The 19,635-nt window shown below is 42.9% G+C and overlaps 1 protein-coding gene across 1 annotated transcript in view; it reads left to right on the top strand.

Moving 5' to 3' along the window:
- szt2 (SZT2 subunit of KICSTOR complex) overlaps window positions 1–19,635 on the top strand; it is a 92,983-nt gene that overhangs the window by 38,450 nt on the left and 34,898 nt on the right. Inside the window, exons 48-58 of the mRNA XM_068707778.1 lie at window positions 2,895–3,013; window positions 3,168–3,332; window positions 5,109–5,193; window positions 9,585–9,758; window positions 12,694–12,885; window positions 13,878–14,077; window positions 14,724–14,890; window positions 15,668–15,765; window positions 15,915–16,047; window positions 17,809–17,939; window positions 19,552–19,599. Of these exons, the coding sequence (XP_068563879.1) occupies window positions 2,895–3,013; window positions 3,168–3,332; window positions 5,109–5,193; window positions 9,585–9,758; window positions 12,694–12,885; window positions 13,878–14,077; window positions 14,724–14,890; window positions 15,668–15,765; window positions 15,915–16,047; window positions 17,809–17,939; window positions 19,552–19,599 (1,512 nt within the window). The remainder of the gene's footprint in view (window positions 1–2,894; window positions 3,014–3,167; window positions 3,333–5,108; window positions 5,194–9,584; window positions 9,759–12,693; window positions 12,886–13,877; window positions 14,078–14,723; window positions 14,891–15,667; window positions 15,766–15,914; window positions 16,048–17,808; window positions 17,940–19,551; window positions 19,600–19,635) is intronic.

Below are 19,635 nucleotides of genomic sequence, written 5' to 3' on the forward strand. Positions count from 1 at the left end.
GCTCCCACTTGTATCATAGCATGTCGTGCAAGGAGGGCCATGAGTATCCATCATACAGTTTGCTTTGCTTTGCAATAAGCATTACAGTCTCTCAGCCGCTTGCATGGCTGAAAATCTCTGTGTGTTTATAAATCACTGAGACAGAAATTGGGGTGTTGGCAGGGGCTTACTGTTGATCAAATACAGCTGTATGAAGATGAAATACTTCCATACTTAGCGTAGCTCTGCATGTGATTAATTCACAAATTGACATTTCACAGTGGTATTTATACGGTCACCCTCCATCTGTGGATAATTTGTGAACAAACATTGCTCTCTAAGGCCAGAGAGGAGGGAGAAAGAAGAGCGAGAGCGGATCACGCATGAATGGCAAAGCAGTTCTCAATAACTCCCTAAATGCCTTTGGGCTAATCGTGTTGCTCGTGGTGTTGTGGGACGAGGCATTTTGGAGCTGGATGGCAGTCAACGCAAATGAATGCCCGAAGCGGCACTCGGCGCTCCTCGGTGGTTTGAGCCGGGGACTGATGCTGCTCCACTTCACCGACGGCGCGATGACGAAGGGGTGGGAAACTGCCAGAGTTGGAGACAGTTTTGCTAACATTCTCTTCTGCACTTGGTTTCTCAGTGAGTGAGGCGTTTGTCAACTGCTACTCTAGACATCTTTTGGGGAGGAAATAAAATTGCAAAGTAGGGAAGTGAGTACCGATTTTAGATGTTTTTGTCCCGAGTCATTTCAGTTATGTGTGCTTGTGCACTGCACTGCCGAGATTACATCGGCCTTCCAATGAGACATGAAATTCCATTTAAATCCGTATCACAAAGCTCCTGAAGACATTACTGATTATAATCACAAGTATTATAATGATATGACGTAGGGGGGGGCATGAACTTGGCATTAGGCGTATTACGCTCTCACACACTTTTTATGTACTCAATGAAGTACACAGAGTCGGATACAAACACAGCAGTTTGAACAGCTTTTGACCTATTGATCAGTAAAAATACCCATCCTGTGTGTTGATTTCTATACATGGCCTTATACAGATCAATAAGATCACTTCCTGGGGAGACTTCATGATCAGCAGATGGATTCATTAGTAGTTTTTGATCTTTTGGAATCATGTTAAAATCACATCCGCTATCATAACATCCTGTGGTTGGTCCATTTGGTGCTGTTCGTTTGTGTTGTGAAAGCAGAGTCTCAGACCCACCTTTTCGGCGGTCTCTGTTGGGTTGTTTGGTCCGCACCAGGGTTCTTCTGACAGCTTCCAGTCCAAACGAACCAACTAACCGAGCAAACGGACCGGGGTTTGTTTTAGCCAAACTAAAGCACCCTGAGTCAAGCCCCCAAGCTGCCTTATTAAGTATGTGTAGTTTTAGGTAAATGATATGATTAGACACTGTATTGTCTTATGTTGCTGGGCTCCTAATATCAAATCCAAACTAAGTTAGGTAGCAATTGTGTACAGATTGACTGGAGCAGGCTGCTGTTCCTCCCGCTGATGCCTTGATGGCACTGTTGTACTGGGAGCATCTCCCTGTTTCAGACAGACTGGGATTACATCAGCGGCTTCTGGAAAAACACAAGTCATTAAAATCCTCGTCTGCTCCCTCCACTCACTGTACTTTGAACTCTTCACTTTGCAACATCACTGCATAGCTGTGTTGACTCCCTCCTTGACGTGTGAACGTGTGTGTGTGTGTGTGTGTGTGTGTGTGTGTGTGTGTGTGTGTGTGTGTGTGTGTGTGTGTGTGTGTGTGTGTGTGTGTGTGTGTGTGTGTGTGTGTTTTTGTAAAATACACCGTCAGATCTCTTCTGTCAGCAGAAGAAAATATTGACGCTCATTACACAGCACTATCTGAAGCATTGATCAATCAAATACTGCCTAACAGCGAGTTTTTCATAATTGAACATGAACGTTCATTCTTGGCCTTGACTGACAGATGAAGCTCTGAGCTTTTTCCAGAGCTTTCTCAGTGGATGGTTGAAAGGACACAGCTTAGTCGTCATTTTTAAAGGCAGGGTTGGTAATCTTCTTTGAAAACGTTTTGGATGTTTTTGCTGAACATCTCATGACAGCAATCAATGAATCAAATGCTCTGAGAGAAAGAAAAAAAAAATCCAGTATGTGGCTGTCAGCAGCACTGTAATAAACCCGTCCGATCATTTTTCTTCCACAAGCTGCTATCTTATTAACAGCTGTGAGAACAAACAATAGTTGTGTTCATTGTTTATGTTCATAATGATCATTTTGGGGGAGTGGCTTTGGAGGGGGGCGTGAAGGGACCGGGCTGTCAGTGTTGCTGACTTGGCAACTTTCTTGCTAGATTTAGCAACTTTTGGAGCTAGTGCTGCTAGCTACTTTCATTAGAAAAGAGTTGGCAACACTGGGCTGGGTTTTTAGTGTGCTATATTTTTTTTAAATCTAGCACACTCTTTTCTCAACATTACCATCTCCATAGCATAGTTATCTCCATAACAACAGGGCAAACTCTGCTGAAGAAGACTCCATACAGTAGTAGGGAATGGATTCTGGAAATGTTTTTTTATGAATTAATTATTTTGACCAGACTATGTGTATCCGCTTATCTTGACCTACAGACTCAACTTTGGCCTCGGTGCCAGTGTGCAGCAACATTTTTTTTCCTTAGCTCTTCTAACGCACCATCCTTGAATACAGACCACCTGTTATGATGCAACCACATTCCATATCGTCTACCATTTCACTCCTTTGCACACCTGGCCAGCCGCTTCATTAAGGAGGCATGACTGTTGGACTGTCTTCTGATTGTGCCCCTGGGGAAGGGTGCATTAGATGCTCTTAGATGGTCCAACAACTTGGTTTGAAACATGCTAAGACCTTTTAATCGCTGAAATGCAATTCTTTGCTCAGGTCCAGAGATCACAGACGAGCTGGTCAAGGTGCTGCGTAAGCGCCTGGATGAGACCACCTTGGACATCATCACTGTCATGCTCGTCAGAAACTGCAAGCTGACACCGGCCGATGTGGAGGTAAATTGCTCGTCAACAAAATGAAACTGAACTTTTTGTTGTTTCTGGCTGCTCTGTAGTTGTGTGTACACTCCCAGAATTTTCATTCCCATTGGGGCAACCAGAGAGCACAATTTCTTTGGATGAAAGCCTTCACACAGTGTTGTCTGCTCAGTTCATCCAGCCATCAGGATCTCCAGCCACTGAGGTGATGACCTTTGGCCTCCCCCGGTACTGCCTCCCCTGGCTGTCCGCTGTGGTCCACTACCTCAGGCAGAACCTCCTCATCTTCCTACATGTACCCAAGTACACCGACAGCAACACAGCCCACCACTTCAAGGTACGACCCAGACCTTAGTCTAGGCTTAGTGTTATTAACCTAATAGTGTAATATGCAATGTTAATGTTCTTAACTGTTGAGCAGGACATCAAACCCTTGTGGCAGCCCCTTCGCTCTGACATCTCTCCATGTCTATAGGTTCTGTGTGTGCTTGTTTCTGGCTTAACAACACTGTCAAAGTTGAATTTCCCCAATGATGATGAAAAGTGTGTCTTTCTTGCCTCTTTCTATTTGGCCTAGAGTGCCTAGAAAATAACAACAATGCTGGGTATCAAACCTTTCTTTGAGTTACAGACAAAGGCCAATATCTGATGGTCGACCTTAAAAGGAAAGTTCTGCTTCATTACAACTCGGGGCATATGTTGTAGTTTTTTTTATTTTATTTTTTTTACATAATTTCTGTCGGCTCAGAGGGCTTTCTGATGCAAAAGCAAGGTAATTGCTGAGATCTGGGAACATGTTCAGCAACATCGCTACAACAAAGTCTGACGGGGCAAGAAACACAAGAAGTCAGATAATTGGAAGGAAAAATGAAAAAAAACAAAAAAACGGCAACAGCCAAATTGTCTAAATTACTTTATTTTAAGGTCAAACAGACAGTGAACTCACGCAATTTGATGCTAATAAGCCCTCACTGCACAGGAGAGCTGTGCATGCACAACTACAACAGGTCAAAGTTGAAGCAGGAAGTGTCTCTGTAAACTGTGATGGATGTTAACAGTGTGGGTCATAACATTTCCATTTACCTTTTGTTTAACTAAACTTTTGGTTGGTTAAAAAATTTAATTTTACAAGCCATATATCAGAATTATCCTTTAAAGGAAATAATAAAAACATATGTCAAGTAGGTCATAAATTGTTGTTTTGTCTGTGTAGAGACCTGTTCACAGCAGGAAGCCATAGAGAGGGAAGATTATTTATACACTGTATTTATAAAATACGTGGCGCTAAAAGCTTGGTGACTTAGTTACTACTCGTAGAGCTAGTTATTGAACTACCGAAGGTGGAGAGCAAATGATTTACACATTAGCCGGCCAACATGCTAACGCTAGTAGAGCTTCAATAAAAATTGGTTTGAGTCATTTTTAAGAAAAGTTGAAGTCAAAATTCTCGTTTCTTATATGTGAATGTTTTCCGGTGTCGTTACTCCTCTGTGACCGTCAATATCTTTAATACCTGAATATCTTTAAGTTGTAGACAACACCACATTTGAGGACGTCATCTCGACTTTTGAAAAAAACGTTCACCATTTTATAGACAAAACAACTAATCAATTAATAGAGAAAATAATCAACAGTATAATTCTCAATGTAAGTAATTGTTAGCAGCAGCCCTAAACACTCACAGTAGCCCTCGAAGCTAGCTGGCTTGCTGACGTAACAAACAATATTCCGCATTTGTACTATTCTGTGTTGTAACTGTTTATATAACAAACCATGTCTCTTTAGTGGAGCAGGGTTACCAAAGTAGATACCCAACTCCTTTGAATGAGTTGTTGACTTGTAAAAATAAGTAATTGCTGCTTGCAAATCTAAAATGCCTCCCTGCACTGATAGATGACTGTTTGACATATGCAAGGGCACTACAAACAGCTCTGTTCAAAGTGATCTGGATTAAGAATGAATAAATCCTAGATATGGGAGGCTTCCAGCTCTGCAAAACCGTGGCAGAGACTAACATCATTTTTGACAAGTCTCATTGTGATGTATGAAATAAATGCTGACTTGTGTGGTTTGAGCTTCCAGGGGCTGATTTGCTCTCCTGTTCTGTGTGCAGCACTACTTTCATTTGAGCAGTGACTTGGCTGACGGTGATATCTACCTCTACAATAAACCTGGAGGCCAGGGGACGGGAGGCAAAGGTAATCACATTCCCCCAGTTCAGTGTGTGTGTGTGTGTGTGTGTGTGTGTGTGTGTGTGTGTGTGTGTGTGTGTGTGTGTGTGTGTGTGTGTGTGTGTGTGTACACACATTTACTTAGACTAGGTGGCATCCTCCGGTTCTGAAAGGTGAAGCCAATGCAGAAGATGGCAACATTGCCAAACTCAAGGCTTCATAACAGCAGCCCAAAAACCGATGGGTGACGTCACGATGACTGCGTCCACTGTATATACAATACAGTCTATGGTTGTATGTTATCTGTGCAATTGCTAACTGTAACCTCCAGTACTAGGCTCAACAATGTGGGCAGCACTAAAGGACATACTATGTGAAAAGCAAACAGACATAACCATAAGACCGACGCAAGCTGCCCAAAGCCCGAAAGCATGTTGAACCACTTGGTAGTTTGTTTTTTTTGGTTTGGAACACCTCAGTGTTTCTATAATTGTTTATCGTCTGTTTTATTTTTCCTGCACTGTTTTGTTTTCTGCCAGATGCTGAATATTTTCTTCTCCACCCATTGTTTTTCTAAAATGCTGACTCCAGCTCCCTCTGAATGGCCTCTTCTTGTGTCCTCCACTGTTTTGTACTTTGTTAAAGTATTGGTTGTATCTGGAGACGTTCTCTTTCTTTTCTTTAGTCTTTTTATCCATAGAACTTCTTCAGACCGATACGTTTTCCTCATCTACCTCAGGGTTAGCCTTTGTGCTAAAGTTACTGGCTTAGCTCTAACTCGTTCTTTGACTCCAGTGGACGTGTGCTCATGAACGAGTCAACATCTGGACTTTACTGACGGTCCGTTTGTCCATGCTTTCTTCCATTTGTCTGTATTGTGTGCTGCATGTTGTTTACATTCTACCAGGTTTTTAAAAATGGCAGTTGCCAGTGCTGCATTGGCTCATGTGTTCGACCAATCACCGTTCACCTACATCACTCCCAGTTCCTCTTGAGCTGGGAGATCACCTGCTCTAGAATAGGAGCTAAAAAGTCCCTCAAAATGGCATTTCTAGAACTACGTTCCTAGTTCTTACGGAGCGAACACAATAAAAATGGTGTTTCTTTGAACAATGAAAAGGTTCCTATGGTCCCTAATGCCTATAGATATCAGAGACGTTCTCATTGTTTACTATGAGCAAACCATTTATTGGAAACGTTGCTGTTTCATTGGCCTCTCTCTCCTATAGTTAGGCTGCTGGTGTGGATATCAGTATGATATCATAGGATATGCTGACTGTTTCCTTTCCTATGTGTAACTCCCATAAATTCAGAGCAAATTTCCCTCTGCTTGTCTGGCAAAACAGAAACTACTTCTTCATCTCAGTGCTAGTTTCTTCGATGAGTATCGGCACAATCGTTTTCTCATTTTCTATAGGTGGCTTTCTCTTTCTCCTCTCTGCACACCGAACCTCATGCGTAGGCTTTAACCGGATACTTAACACATCTCTCTATAGGTGTTATTGGCCAGTGCAGTATGTAGTCATCCTTGTGTGGATTACTTCCTGTCAACAGCGCCCGCGTCTAATGCTTTGCTTTTATGCAAATCAAGACGAAGAGTTCAGCAGACTCTCCATATATTTCAGTCAGTGAAAGGGGAGTGCTGCTGCTGGAACCAGCTCCGTTTCCCCGTTCAGAGTGAAACCGTCGCTGTGGAGAGTGAATACGCGACTCCGCCATCCTTCAACAGCTCTCGCCAAAGGGCAACTAATTAATGATGTAAATGACGAGTTTACCGAATTAAAACCCCTCATTTATAAGTACTAATCTGCTACCGCTCATTGCCATTTCAACTTAACATTTGGCTCATAATCACGACGCTACATTTTTCATTTGCGGAACACGCTATCCTGGGTGGGCCGGCTGAGGTAGCTTTGTTCCATTAGGCACAAGCAAAGAAAGTGTGTATAATCGCACTGTTGTTTACTCTCAGTACAGTTGATACGCATTACTGGACTCATCCAGTCCAGTCGTGAGTCTGACTTTGTCGAATGGGAATAATTCTGTTATGGTATTCAGCTATTTCCTGAAAAGCATGTTTTCTTCAAACAATCCCCAATAGTACTCTTAGTACTTATCTTAGCCACAAGCTCTAAAAACCGCCATCATCGGCAGATTTTCACCTCCTCGACGGTCCTTGAACCGTCAGACGAAGGAACAAAAAACGAAGCTTAAAATTGTGATATTTCATCAAAAACATTTTATTCTACTTGTCTCATTTAAAACCGTGCCACAAATAAACAGCTTGAAGTAACCAGATCCTGTAAAACAGCATAAAATTCTGAGCTACTAGGAAGTGACAAAAAATCTGTGAAACTCCAACTGAGCTGCAGGCTGCTGAAGACGGAGCATTGAGGAGAGGACAGGTTGTAAACATGTAAAACGTTCAATTAATATAGAACATCGCTAACACTTGGAGAAACGTTGCATATATAGATTCCAGTGTTTTCCAATATTTGTAAAATAAATTATCAACATTTTTTAACTTTTTCATTCTTATTTTTTATGATTTATGGCATTATAACTGTGTTATGCTGCACAACAGACATGTTTGAGTTCTCGTTACTTCTAGCCATGATTGTTTTGTTTCCATAGAGGTGCAGGACTTATGTATTGCAGAGAAAAACAAGGCCACACAGAGTAAACTGCTTGGTTAAAGCAGTTTAAGGGTTAAAATACAGTTTTGTTACTGACTGCAGAATGCTGTGAGCTCTCCGGGGATCCTCACCTTTAAGTCTCTTTAAAATGACTTCTCTGTGCCTGTCAACTCCTAAACACCGAGGGCTCCTGCACTCATCCCACTTAGCTGTCTAACTACTTTTTAATTGCTGTGCGGAGGAGCTCTGACTCCGTCTCATTTGTTTAAGCGGCTGCGAAACAAAGTGCTCAAGTCGTACGAAGGTACCTGATCCCTGCCCAGCATGTGAAATAACGATTACGTCTTCCTATCAGCTAATTACCCACCGCGACAGCCACGCTGGTGTTGTTTTCTTAGCGTGTGAGTCATCGGGATAAAATGTGGTCCTGGAGGCCCCTTCTGTAGCAGGAAGTACCACAGAGGAGGTCTGAGTACTTTGACAGGTGTTTATGTCTGTTTGTCCGTCAGTCACAAAACTTTACAGGTGTGTAGTTGAGATTAAAATGAAAGCCCGAGTTCGTAGATGGGTTTGGTCCGAGCAAGGGGGCTGGAAGTAGAGGTGGGGGGGGAGAAGCAGAACGTGGTTGTAACCTATAGTGTAGAAGTGGTGGTAGGTCAAATGCACAGTGGACCACACCCATCTGCAAACTTGGCCTTCATTTTGAGATCAACTCCATACATGAAAAGTTTCATGAGTGCATCCTACACGGCTGTGACGCTATCACAAGGACAGACGGATAAACTTCGTGCTACAGGCGGTGTCTCCAGATCCCATTTTGCCGTGATGACTTACATACAGGCTCTCAAGGCTCACTGCCGTGGCTGTTCATCACTGCTAGTCGTGTCTTTAGTTAAAAATCGTGTCAACCTGTTTTTTTACATTTAGTGCAAATTTGATTTATTTATAGGAAGAAACTGGTGTCTTTGGGAACAAATCAGAGACGCTCCTTTACTCTCCGAACCTCTGCAGCTTCAGCTGGTATGCATGTTCATGTGTTTCATAGGTCATGGGAGTCACAGGAGTCTGTGTGCTGATTGGCTGAGGGCACTTTATGGCCGCACTTCACTGCAAAAACTTAAACCATCTCCAACTTCAGTTTGGCCGCATAAACGCGGCTTTCCATGGACGTCACATGACCGCTTTGCCGCTGCTCTGGTGTTTTTGGCATAAAGCAGGACATCTTCCCTCCCGTTGTGAATGGATATATGATGTTGATGATCTATTTTGTGCCATGTTTAGTTTGAATTAACAAAAAATTCTGAAATGCGTCGTGTCTCCTGTCCAAGACATCCACCGGCTCCACGTAGGGTGCAAATGACTCATTGTATGCAAAAATACCCAGGACCATGTCAACACATCTAGCAATACTGACTCACACAAGCAGAGTTACAGGGCAAGTTCACCTTCAGTGATGACGAACTGAAGCATCAAAAGAAAATGGATATTAAGACTTCCATTTTCACTTTTACTTTGCTCATATTTAATATATGCTGCTGTGACAAAACAAAGGATAAGGTGACAGACACCATGGCAATTAAAACAAAATACGATATTTTCTTGTTATACAGATGACCCCGAGGCTCAATGAAAAGGCTCTCTGGTTAACTGTGAACAAAAGCAAGTCATTTGTGACTCTGCAGGAGGTGGGAGCCCTCTAGCTTCCAGTTGTTAAGGCTCGTTACTAGTTTGTTTGTTTGTTTGTTTGTTTGTTTGTTTGAACAAACTCCTCTGCTCTTTCAGGTATCGCCTGCATCGCCCTCTCGTGCGTGGACGTCCACGGCCGTCCCCTCCAGGTTCCGGTCCAGGACTGTGCTGCACTGCAGAGGTCAGAGAACTGCACCACCCCCCTTCATCCAGACCATTTCGATGAGCTGACCACTGTGGGTAAAGTGGAGTCCATGGACATCAGCTCAGGTACAGGTGAACGCAACACTGAGCAGTAGTGGTAACTTTGGTCTTTTCCAACCTGGACTCTGTTTTGTCACGTTTTTTGTGTCAAACTGACGAATGGGGAAAACAATTTAGAGTATTGAAGGAGAGCGCTGTAACTGGTAGATGCGAAACGAGCTGTGAGGGAAAGTGAGCGGTGTCAATGTAACACACCGTCCTATAAAAGTGGACATATCCTGCCTTTTAGCTCTGAGCGTGGGCTAAGACAGACTCTGCTTGTTATTATAAGTGAATGTATATGTGAGGTCCCGCTCTTTACAGCATTCTCCCTCTGTGGACCTCAACAAGACAAAAACTCTCCCGGCCGTCACTCACGTTTCCACCGCATCCTTTCGGCAACAGGTTATCTCGCGGGACTTCAGAACGAGATTTCTCCTTGAGCGAGACTCTTTCCATAATGTTGTCAGACATTTATAACAACAATCGGAGTCTGTCAGTAGCAAAAACGATCACTTTTACTGGACATACATGACGCATGAGCTGTCTGTATTTTGGCAGCTCGTGGCTAAGGTCTTTTCTGCTGAAGTCCCTGAGAACAGCGAGCAGGAGGACTGGATGTTGTGATGATGAGCTTACCAAGCCAGCTTTCAGCGAAGCAGATCTGCAAAAGTCTGTTTGATCTGTTGAGTCAGCAGTTCGTCATTCCTGATGACAGGAGACGTCCCCAGATGTATTGACTTGAGTGCAGTTCAACCAGCGCTCCCACGGAGAGCTGTTGTGTGAGGAGCAGTGACAAAGACCGATGTGGTAATTGTTGAATGTTCAAAAGTTTATCCCTGGTGAATGTGATCAGAGAGGGAGAGCTGAAGACTGAACAGGTCAAAGGTCACTGTGACCTCACAAAACACATTTTTGGCCTTAACTCAAGAATTCAAATGTCAATTATGACAATTTCTCACAAATATCTAATAGGATAAAATGATGAAGTGATGACATTTTGGACAGACATGGATGTAGACTTTTGTTTTTTGTTTCAAAAGATCTTATTTTGTGTGCATTTTGCCTTTATTTGAGAGCTGGCTGTGTGGATTGACAGGACGCAGCACAAAACAATCCTAGCACATAGGTTCAAATGAACCGGTGCCCAAAATGTGCATGAAACTCCAAATGAACCATGGCAGGAAGGGGCTTGTTTATACCTGGCTGGGATTCTATCACGATGTGTGGCAGACTGCCTCCAGATGTGATTGCAATGTGTTCTGTGTGCATTTAAACCTGATTAATATGTGTTGGTCCTGATCCAAATAAGATATCCAGATACACATCACATCTTAAAGGGAGAGTTAATGTGTTTTAAAGTGGGGTTGTATGTGGTACTTATCAAAGTCAGTAGATGGCCGTCGGCACGCCCCCCAATTTGGGGGCAAAGCGATGTGCAGCTGTGGACAGGGGCTGCAGCAGAATCCTATTTTCTACCTAAAAAAAAATATATTAGTTTAAGTGTATGCTATATTTAGAACATTTTACTGGTAACCCTGCTATGAGACAGCGGTTTACGACAGTGAATTGATATTGTTGTATCCATCTATGCTCTCGCCAAAGCCACCAGACTTCATTGGGAAAGAAAAAACTTGCAAAACATGTTTCAGAGCATTTTCATTTGGCACAAACGTCCCGAACTTAAGGATGAACCAATTAGAGTGTGGTGGTCAAAAGTCACTGTGACCTCACAAAACACCCTTTAACTCAAGAATTGAAATGCTAATTATGATGATTTCACACACAACTTGTCGACCATCTACTGTAGGAAATGACTATGGATAAGTACCTCATACAACCCCACTTCAAAACATTCAAACGATCCCTTTATGAGCAGGTGGCGTCGTAAAATGTCCAAGCCCAAGCTGCGCACATCCTCAGGCTTACATTCTCCGACTTGGCTAAACTCTCATAAATCAACACAACAGTTTTCATACATTGAGCGGTGCTAGCCATGACTAGTGAACTGAATGTGATGTGTGTAATCAGTGCAGTTCCCCCTTTAGAATTACAGTTTGATTATCTTACAAGTTTACGGCGAGTCCCGGGAGTCAATTTATTGTATAAACTGCACTAATTTGAAAATGGATTAATTGCAGTCATAAACGTCAAGCTACGTTATGGGTAACAGTCCGGCTATTAAATTTAAAGTCTGAATATTAAATGCCTCCTAAAATTGAACGAGTAAATCTTGCTGGTAAATGAATACCGCTCCGTGATATGAAGAGTTTTTTGTTCCTGGAGGCTAGATTTGTCACTGTGACACCACATCGCAGGGCCATAAATCAGATTTAAACCATGGTTTTGGGGGCTTATTAATATGATTGTGTTTGTAAAGCCCTCCTGTTGTCAGTATTGCAACAAGAGAGAAGTGACAAATAAGACTCCAGCTGTTTTGGTTTTGCCATTAAAAATAGAGCCACACTTAAAAGGTTGGTTTGATTAATTAAAACGTCCCGGTGCAGTGAGTCACAATCATAGTACATTTCCCCATCTGTGCTATAGTATACTTTAATGAAAAGTTACCCAAAATATTAAAAGTTTGCATTTTGCTGAAAGAAGGAAGGAAGTAGCAGACAATTATTCAAACATAGGTCTCTATCATCCATGGTGGAGAGCCTCAGTGCTGCTGACCACATTTCCCATAAACCTTGCTGCTTTCTTGTTCAAATTAAAACAAGAAAGCAGCCCCCCCCCACCCACCCCCCTGAATACAAACCATAACCCCTAAGCCTACTATATGTACTCATCCGTCTTTATGAAAACATAAAGACTGTGTTTTATGAATGTCCTAGTAAAGCAATTTAGTCAATGTTTGTGACTTGCTCATTATAACACGACTAAGTGTTTTCCAGATGCTGCCGATCGCCCTTTATGATGTGCTGAGTCAACAGGATTGTGTCTGCTTGTGTTCTAACAGAGCCACAGCTGTATGTGCGGTTTGACATCTGGGAGCAAGGCAACGTCAGCCCCTTGCAGCTGAGCGATAAACTGCAGGGGGCGCTGCGCCACGCTCTCTGCGACGTGGTCATGGAGCTGAGAGTCTTGCCGAAGCCTCTGTGCGTGGGGGCGCCCTGCCCGGCGAGCAAAGCTCAGAGAGAAGAGGCCAAAGGTGAGGTCATCTGTTTGTTTGATCTACCTGTTTGTCCACTGCAATCAAACTACAGGGGATGGACTGTATAACTCAATGTAATGTGACTCCGTATGCATCCACACATTCACATCAGTTTGTCCCTGAAACGCTGCTGCAAAGCTGAAGTTAAACTGTCCACATCCTCAAGTATGTGAGGGTCTTGTAAACACAATATGTCAGGGGGATCTCTTCAAATGTTCCGGGTGGACTCAAGCATGAACAGATTAGATCATTTGGTTGACAAAGGTTACTGTGATCTCACAAAACACGTTTTAAGTCAGCAGTTCATATGCCAATGATGACAATTCCACACAAATGTCTAATGATGAAGACAGACATGATGTAAACAGCAACTTCAATGGTTGGAGGAGTATTTTTGACGTATGTCACTTGTCCATATCATGGAAAAGATATACTTATATTTCTACAAATGTATTGGTCCCAAACAAGAGTTCCAATGCTGGTCCTGAAGCTAAGACCTGAACCTGGTGCGTACTTACGTCTTTAAGACGTGCTTCAACTGAACCCGACTGGTACCTAAACCGGGGTCGAGACCCCAAGCTACATGTTTCTACTTTTTTGTTTTTGTGTGGCACAGTCCAGGAAAGAAAGAGACAAATGTATCTGAAATTAAACGAACCAAAAGCTTTTGACCCGAGTCTGACCTGAAACACCTACAATTTGCGGGGACCTGTCGGGTTTAGTTGTGGAACTAGTTCAAACTGACTAGTTCAAATGCCACTCACCTGTGCTGTCTATTTCATTTATTATTTAATTCAACACTATTTACATCATTGAAGGCCCCCAGTTTCACTGTGAGGAAAATAAAAGATAAAGAAAATAAAACTCGCTATTTGCCAATACACTGTCTTGAGCTGCTTGATTATGTTGTGTGTTCTATATTGGTAGGAACATAAACTGTCTCTTAGATATAAATGTGACTTGTTTGTGTCTGAAAAATGTGTCTTCAGGACTGGCGACTCCTCTGCCTGAGGTGAAAGAAGTGAAGGATGGCCCCAGGCAGCGCAGTGGCTCGCGGGTCTTTAAGACCAGCCCCTCTCCCATCACCTTAACCCAAGCTGTTGGGAGCCCCCCCGTGACGGGGACCAGCACGCCCGAGTCCACCACGCCCACCAGCAAGAGCACTCGCCGCAAGTTCTGGGACATACTGGTCAGTGCCTCCAGAGGTTGAAGGATTTTTTTTTTTGTCTGTAATAATTAGCTGAAACCACCTACTTGCTGATATTATTATTATCATCACCACAAGTATCATGCGATTGTTTTTCGTGCATGCATCTGTGAGTGAGTGACTGAGTGAGGGTGCACCTCTGTGTCTGTCCAGGGCTAATCTCCTATTCTGCCGCAGCAAACCGCATTATATTTTAGATAGCCGGTTATGGATGCGTGCTCAAGTGGTGACTCACACTTTCTCAAATGACCTTTTATAGCCTAGTTTCATACTGCCACTGACTGTCTGCTGACTCCTCACTCACTACTCTCACCAGCCGGTAGGGGCCACTAGTGATAACACAAATGAGTGCATCTCCGACCCCCACAGATGCTGCTCTGCGCCCAAAAAAACAGTGGGGGGGAAACATCTTGCTAACTTTTGTTTTAGACGGTTTGTTTGGCTAACAGCTAATGGAACTAATTAAAACATGTGGAAGCAGAGGGACACCAAATAACTACATGGTGTCCAAACCTCAGAGCAGCAATCGATCACTGTATTCATTGATTTGAATTAATAACCAGGGGCGTCTGTGATTGTTACATTGGGTATCCGAGCCTTAATTGTGTTCCTTTCCTGATCCTCGCAGAGTAAGCCAGATCCCTCGGAGCTTGGGAGCCCAAAGACAACTGATGACATAGTGCAGGAAAAAGGAGAGGAGGGCCGAGTAGCACGACGGAGACACAAGACGGAGAGCGTGAAGCAGCAGTGGAGCCAGGAGAAAGCCATGGCTGTGGAGCTGGAGCAGGCCCAGAGGTGGGGTTAACGTCACGGCATTGAACTGTTACCAATGTGTGCTAAAACCGCAAAGATTTGACCATAAAAAGATCAGCTCTTCTCTCTGTCAAAAGTCATGTAAAATGATTTCCAAATGTAATATTTTGTATTTTTGAAAGATAATAGAGGTCTTTCCTCCTTTGCCCTTCAAGTCTCTGAGTGGGCGGGGCAGTGTACATGTTTAACAGTGACAAAGCCCTTAAAAAAGTCACTGCACGCGAGTAACCAGACAGCAGACAGACACATTTAGAGATTAGCTGGTGAACATAGTGGAGCATTTAGCAGCTAAAGAGACAGATATTTCTCTCAGAAGGTGGAGGAGACCAAAACCAGAGCTAAAGCAGAGTAAATATTGAGATGTCCCTCATCACTTGGACATAATTGTATGATTACAAAAAGTGCTACTATTAGCTAATTAGCTAATATATACATTTGTTTTGTTCTATACAAGTTTCTAAGATGTTTTGCTTTATGATAACTCAGGCTCATACAGTTGTAGCAGAATTCATTATGTGAAAACTTGCACATTCACTGCACGATGTTATGTAAAGCACTACTACTACAGCACCATGGGTAAGCAGGGAGTTTCAGCATGAATTTCCTCTAGAGCACCATCCTAAAATTGATTTGTGAAAGCCAAAAATCTCAGCACCTGTCATTGCGAACGATCAACAAGCCTTTAAACCAAGTAGAGCTACACTCCTGTTCAAAAAAAAACCCATCCCTGATGCAGTATCTGTGTTTGTGGCTGTGTAGGAGGCAGGTGTCTCAGCTGGAGGAGGGAGACGTGGGCACTCTGCACCCCGTCTACCAGCTCACCTGCCAGCCGTGGATCACTTTCATGGCTAAACTTGGTAAGTGTTATTTAAATCTCTTATTTTCTGCCAGAGTGGGTAGAAAATAATTTGACAAAGAACAGCATCTTCTGACAATGAGAGGTTTTATATTCAGTGAGCTGAAGTGTCTCTCTCTCTCTGTTTCTCTCTTGGCTGCTGGATAACAGGCTGCCCGTCCATTCAGCAGTGCACGGCTGAAATGGCTTCGCACTTCCTGCTGCCGTCCATCTTGGCAGAGATCGTCAGTTTGGTCAGTTCTCTGGCCAGCGACACGACAGTGAAGGCCTTTGAAAAGACAAGGTGAGACGTTTGCGCTGGCTATGGAATGAGTGTGGTGGATGACTTGCAAAGCGATTGCTAATTACATTTCTTTTTGCAATTAACACTTGAAATGATGAAGGCACTTGCAAATGACAATGTAGAGCAAAATTAACCAAAGGACTGACAATGAGGAAGCTCTTGGGTGGATTATGATGAGAATACACAGTATATGAAACAAAATTTAAATCAAACACTATAACTAAGCTTGTGTATGAGATACTAGATGCTCATCTGTAGAGGAAACCATAAAGTGTTTCTTTGGATTGATGGGAAAAACGAACACTGAATGGAAATGCTAATGACTCTTCTAGTTCATAAAGAATTCATAATCAGTTACTGATTAGTTTAGGTTACTCTAAAACAAATTGCTTCCATATTTAAACCGTCGACTGGACTGAAAACAAGTAAAACATAAAGCAAAATACAATCATACGCTGTCCTATGAATGGGGGGCGAACTTTTATCCAAAGCGATTGTAAGTCTGGATAAAAGCGTCTGCTAAATGACTGTAATGTAATGTGTCCCGCCGTGCTCGCTGGGTTTTCATAGTTACACTTCAACTAAAAGTCCAACTGCTTTCAGTGCTTACTTGTCAAATGTCATTACAGCTGCTTTGTCATCATCTTGGAATACGGCCGTTGCCATGTCGTTTTTTTCGCAACCAATGAACAAAAGTGACCATATTTGGAATGTGGAGGAGTGACGTAGAGACAACGCATATGACTCTGGTAGCGGCAGCGACCTGTCAATCACAGTAGTCCCGCCCTAAAGCATACTCCGCTTTATGGTCTATTTGACTCTAAATGGACCATAATTTACTAAATAAATGTCATGGTGTTAAATAGAAGACTTAAAACTAGAGATTGAGACCATAAACTCATGTTTACAATGTTTACTGAGGGAATAAATCAAGTGAGAAGTAGAGTTATTTTCTCATAGACTTCGATACAACCAGAGGAGTCGCCCCCTGCTGGTCAGTAGAGAGAATGCAGGTGTAAGGCATTTTCTTATTGGCTTCACTCTGCAGAACTGGAGGTTGCTGCCTGGTTTGAATGCAAACAATTCAGCTATCTACAGGGCTTAAACTGAAAACTAATATTTCAAAGACTTTCAGCCATTTTGAGATTTTTTTCTTTTTTGTCACTGTGGTGCCTAAATGCATAAAATGCCTTCTCGAAATATTTATCTTAGCTCATAAATAAGCTGAGTGTATTGTCACGTAAAGTCATGTCTGTAGGACATGTAAGAGTTTAAGTGCATTTCAAGACTTTAAGTTTCCTTTCTGTATTTTTTATTTTACATTACAAGAAAAAGGGGAAACTTACAGCAGTACTATACCTTCACGGGTGACTCATCTCAAATAAACACATGGTAGTAGATGTTATTTCTGTTAGCATCATTCCCACAGACCCGATGATAACTTGGGATCACATATTTACTGTGTCATTTTTCTTTTGGCATAATTATCTAACTCATTGAACAAGACAATACGAGTTCAATGTGACTCTGTAGTTCTTGCATCCAACGTAGACAAGTGCTCGCCTGGTGGGAAGCCAGTGAGGGATCACGTCCTTATAGCTGCACTAGTGACTCCTACTGGTTGTTTGAGGTAGAGAACGTCTGTTTACAGTCCTCCACAGTGCATAACAGAGGGGAAAACAAGATTCCACATCAGGAGACAACGGAGTGTTGTCACCTGACGTCTCTTCATTCTTACACGGCTGTCTCCGTTTCTTTTAGCTGCCCCGCATCTGGAGACATATTTGTCCCGTTCCCGCTTGCCCACAACCTCAGCCAGCCTCCAGATGCCACGAGGAGCTTCATTCTCGTAGGCCGCAACTTCCATCAGTGGCACTGCAGCACAGAGCAAGGTGAGTGAATTTCCGAACAGGGTTTTCATGAAACTTCGCGTACCAAGCCGAACCAACCAAATCGAGTAGCGGTGCTGTCGATCATGCAGGTCCAGGAAATATAAAAGGCCATTTGAACTGTAACAACAGCATTGGTTATCTCAACACAGGAAGAGTTGGACGATGTAATAGTAGCAGAAGATTTTGTTCCGGCTGTGAATACAAACATTTTAGTATAGAGATGCCTCTGAAAGAATGTGGCTGACCTGTAGCCTCATCACAAACTCTCTTTCTTATTAACATTTGTTAGTGGAGGCAGTCCAGACTTTTTTACACTAGCTTGGCACAAGTAGGGCATTGACTTATGCATGGATAACATGAAGCTCACACACTCACTCACACACACACACACACACACACACACACACAAAACCTATCAAAAAGTGTACTTGCATCTTTCAGGAAGCGACAAGTCGCGAGACAAGACAAGGGTAGCACAAGTAGCACCGACTCCCCGCAGTTTGTGACCGCTCTCCGCTCCAAACCAAACCAAAATCTTATTCTGTGTTTTTGGCAGGCTGTGGCTACTCCTCTCAGCTTTAAAGGGATAGTGTGGAGTTTTTGAAGTGGTGTTGTATGAGGTATTTATCCATAGTCAGTACAATAGATGGCAGTCGGCACTTGCCCAATTTGAAGAAACAGACAGGAGAACCAGCACGGTACCAAAGTAATGTACTGCTGTGGACAGGGGCAGCAGCAAAACCTATTTTAAACACCTAACAAAAAAATCAATACCAGTCTATATTTAAAATATTTTCACCGCTTTTCCTTGCCGCCAGACGACCCTTTCTGACGGGGAACTGAAGCCGCTATCTATGCGTTTTTTTAATTCACAAGACTCCATTGACAAAACCATTAATTTTACCTTGCAAAACAGATTAGTTTCTGGTGTACCGCTGCCTCAATCAGTGGTTAGGTTGTCCGTCTTATTGACTTTCTCATTTTAAATGGTCAGTTCGGATTCCCCAAAGTCACACAGTAACACAAAGAGACTAACCAATCGAGGCAGCGGTAGAACAGAAACTCATCTGTTCTGTGAGGTCAAATGAATGTTTTTGTAAATGGAACTGATGGCTGTGAAGAGAGCCAAGATGGATTTAATGGCTTCAGACTTCGAATTCAAAGGAATTACTCTAATAGTAATGAAAAGAACAGAAAACCTGAAAAACAATCTACAATACCTTACAGTAATTTAGGCGATAGTTTCAAATTGATAAGGATGACAGAGTGTAACGGTGACCATCCAAAGAAGCTGTTTGTGATGAATGTTTATAAAGGCCTATATCAGTGTGTGAAGACTTGAATAAACTCTACCAGCAGCACGTCGCTAACACCTGTTCTAACCACATCTGTAGCGTAGAGGAAGAGCTCTGAGCATGACTGTTCTGTGTTCAAGCTTTCCACATGCTCTTCTCTCTGCTGCTCTTTGTTTCTCTGTCTCCACGTCCATGCCAGAAGCTGTCTAACACCTCTGTGTTATTTTTGCAAGTGTCTGCTTCCACCCCTTTGTGTTGAGCTGTGTGTTTCATTGTCCATGCCGCCTTCTGTTTGTGCCATCTCTGTTTGCCTACAGAAGACAGTTCAGAGGAGGAAAACACCCCAGGGCTAAATAGGTTCACACGTAAGTTTGCCTCTTAGCTTGACATGTTGACGCTAA

Source organism: Cebidichthys violaceus, unplaced genomic scaffold (assembly GCF_023349555.1).
Source record: "Cebidichthys violaceus isolate CVI_PGR_0920_01 unplaced genomic scaffold, fCebVio1.0.p SCAF_13, whole genome shotgun sequence".
Classification (NCBI taxonomy): Eukaryota; Metazoa; Chordata; class Actinopteri; order Perciformes; family Stichaeidae; genus Cebidichthys; species Cebidichthys violaceus.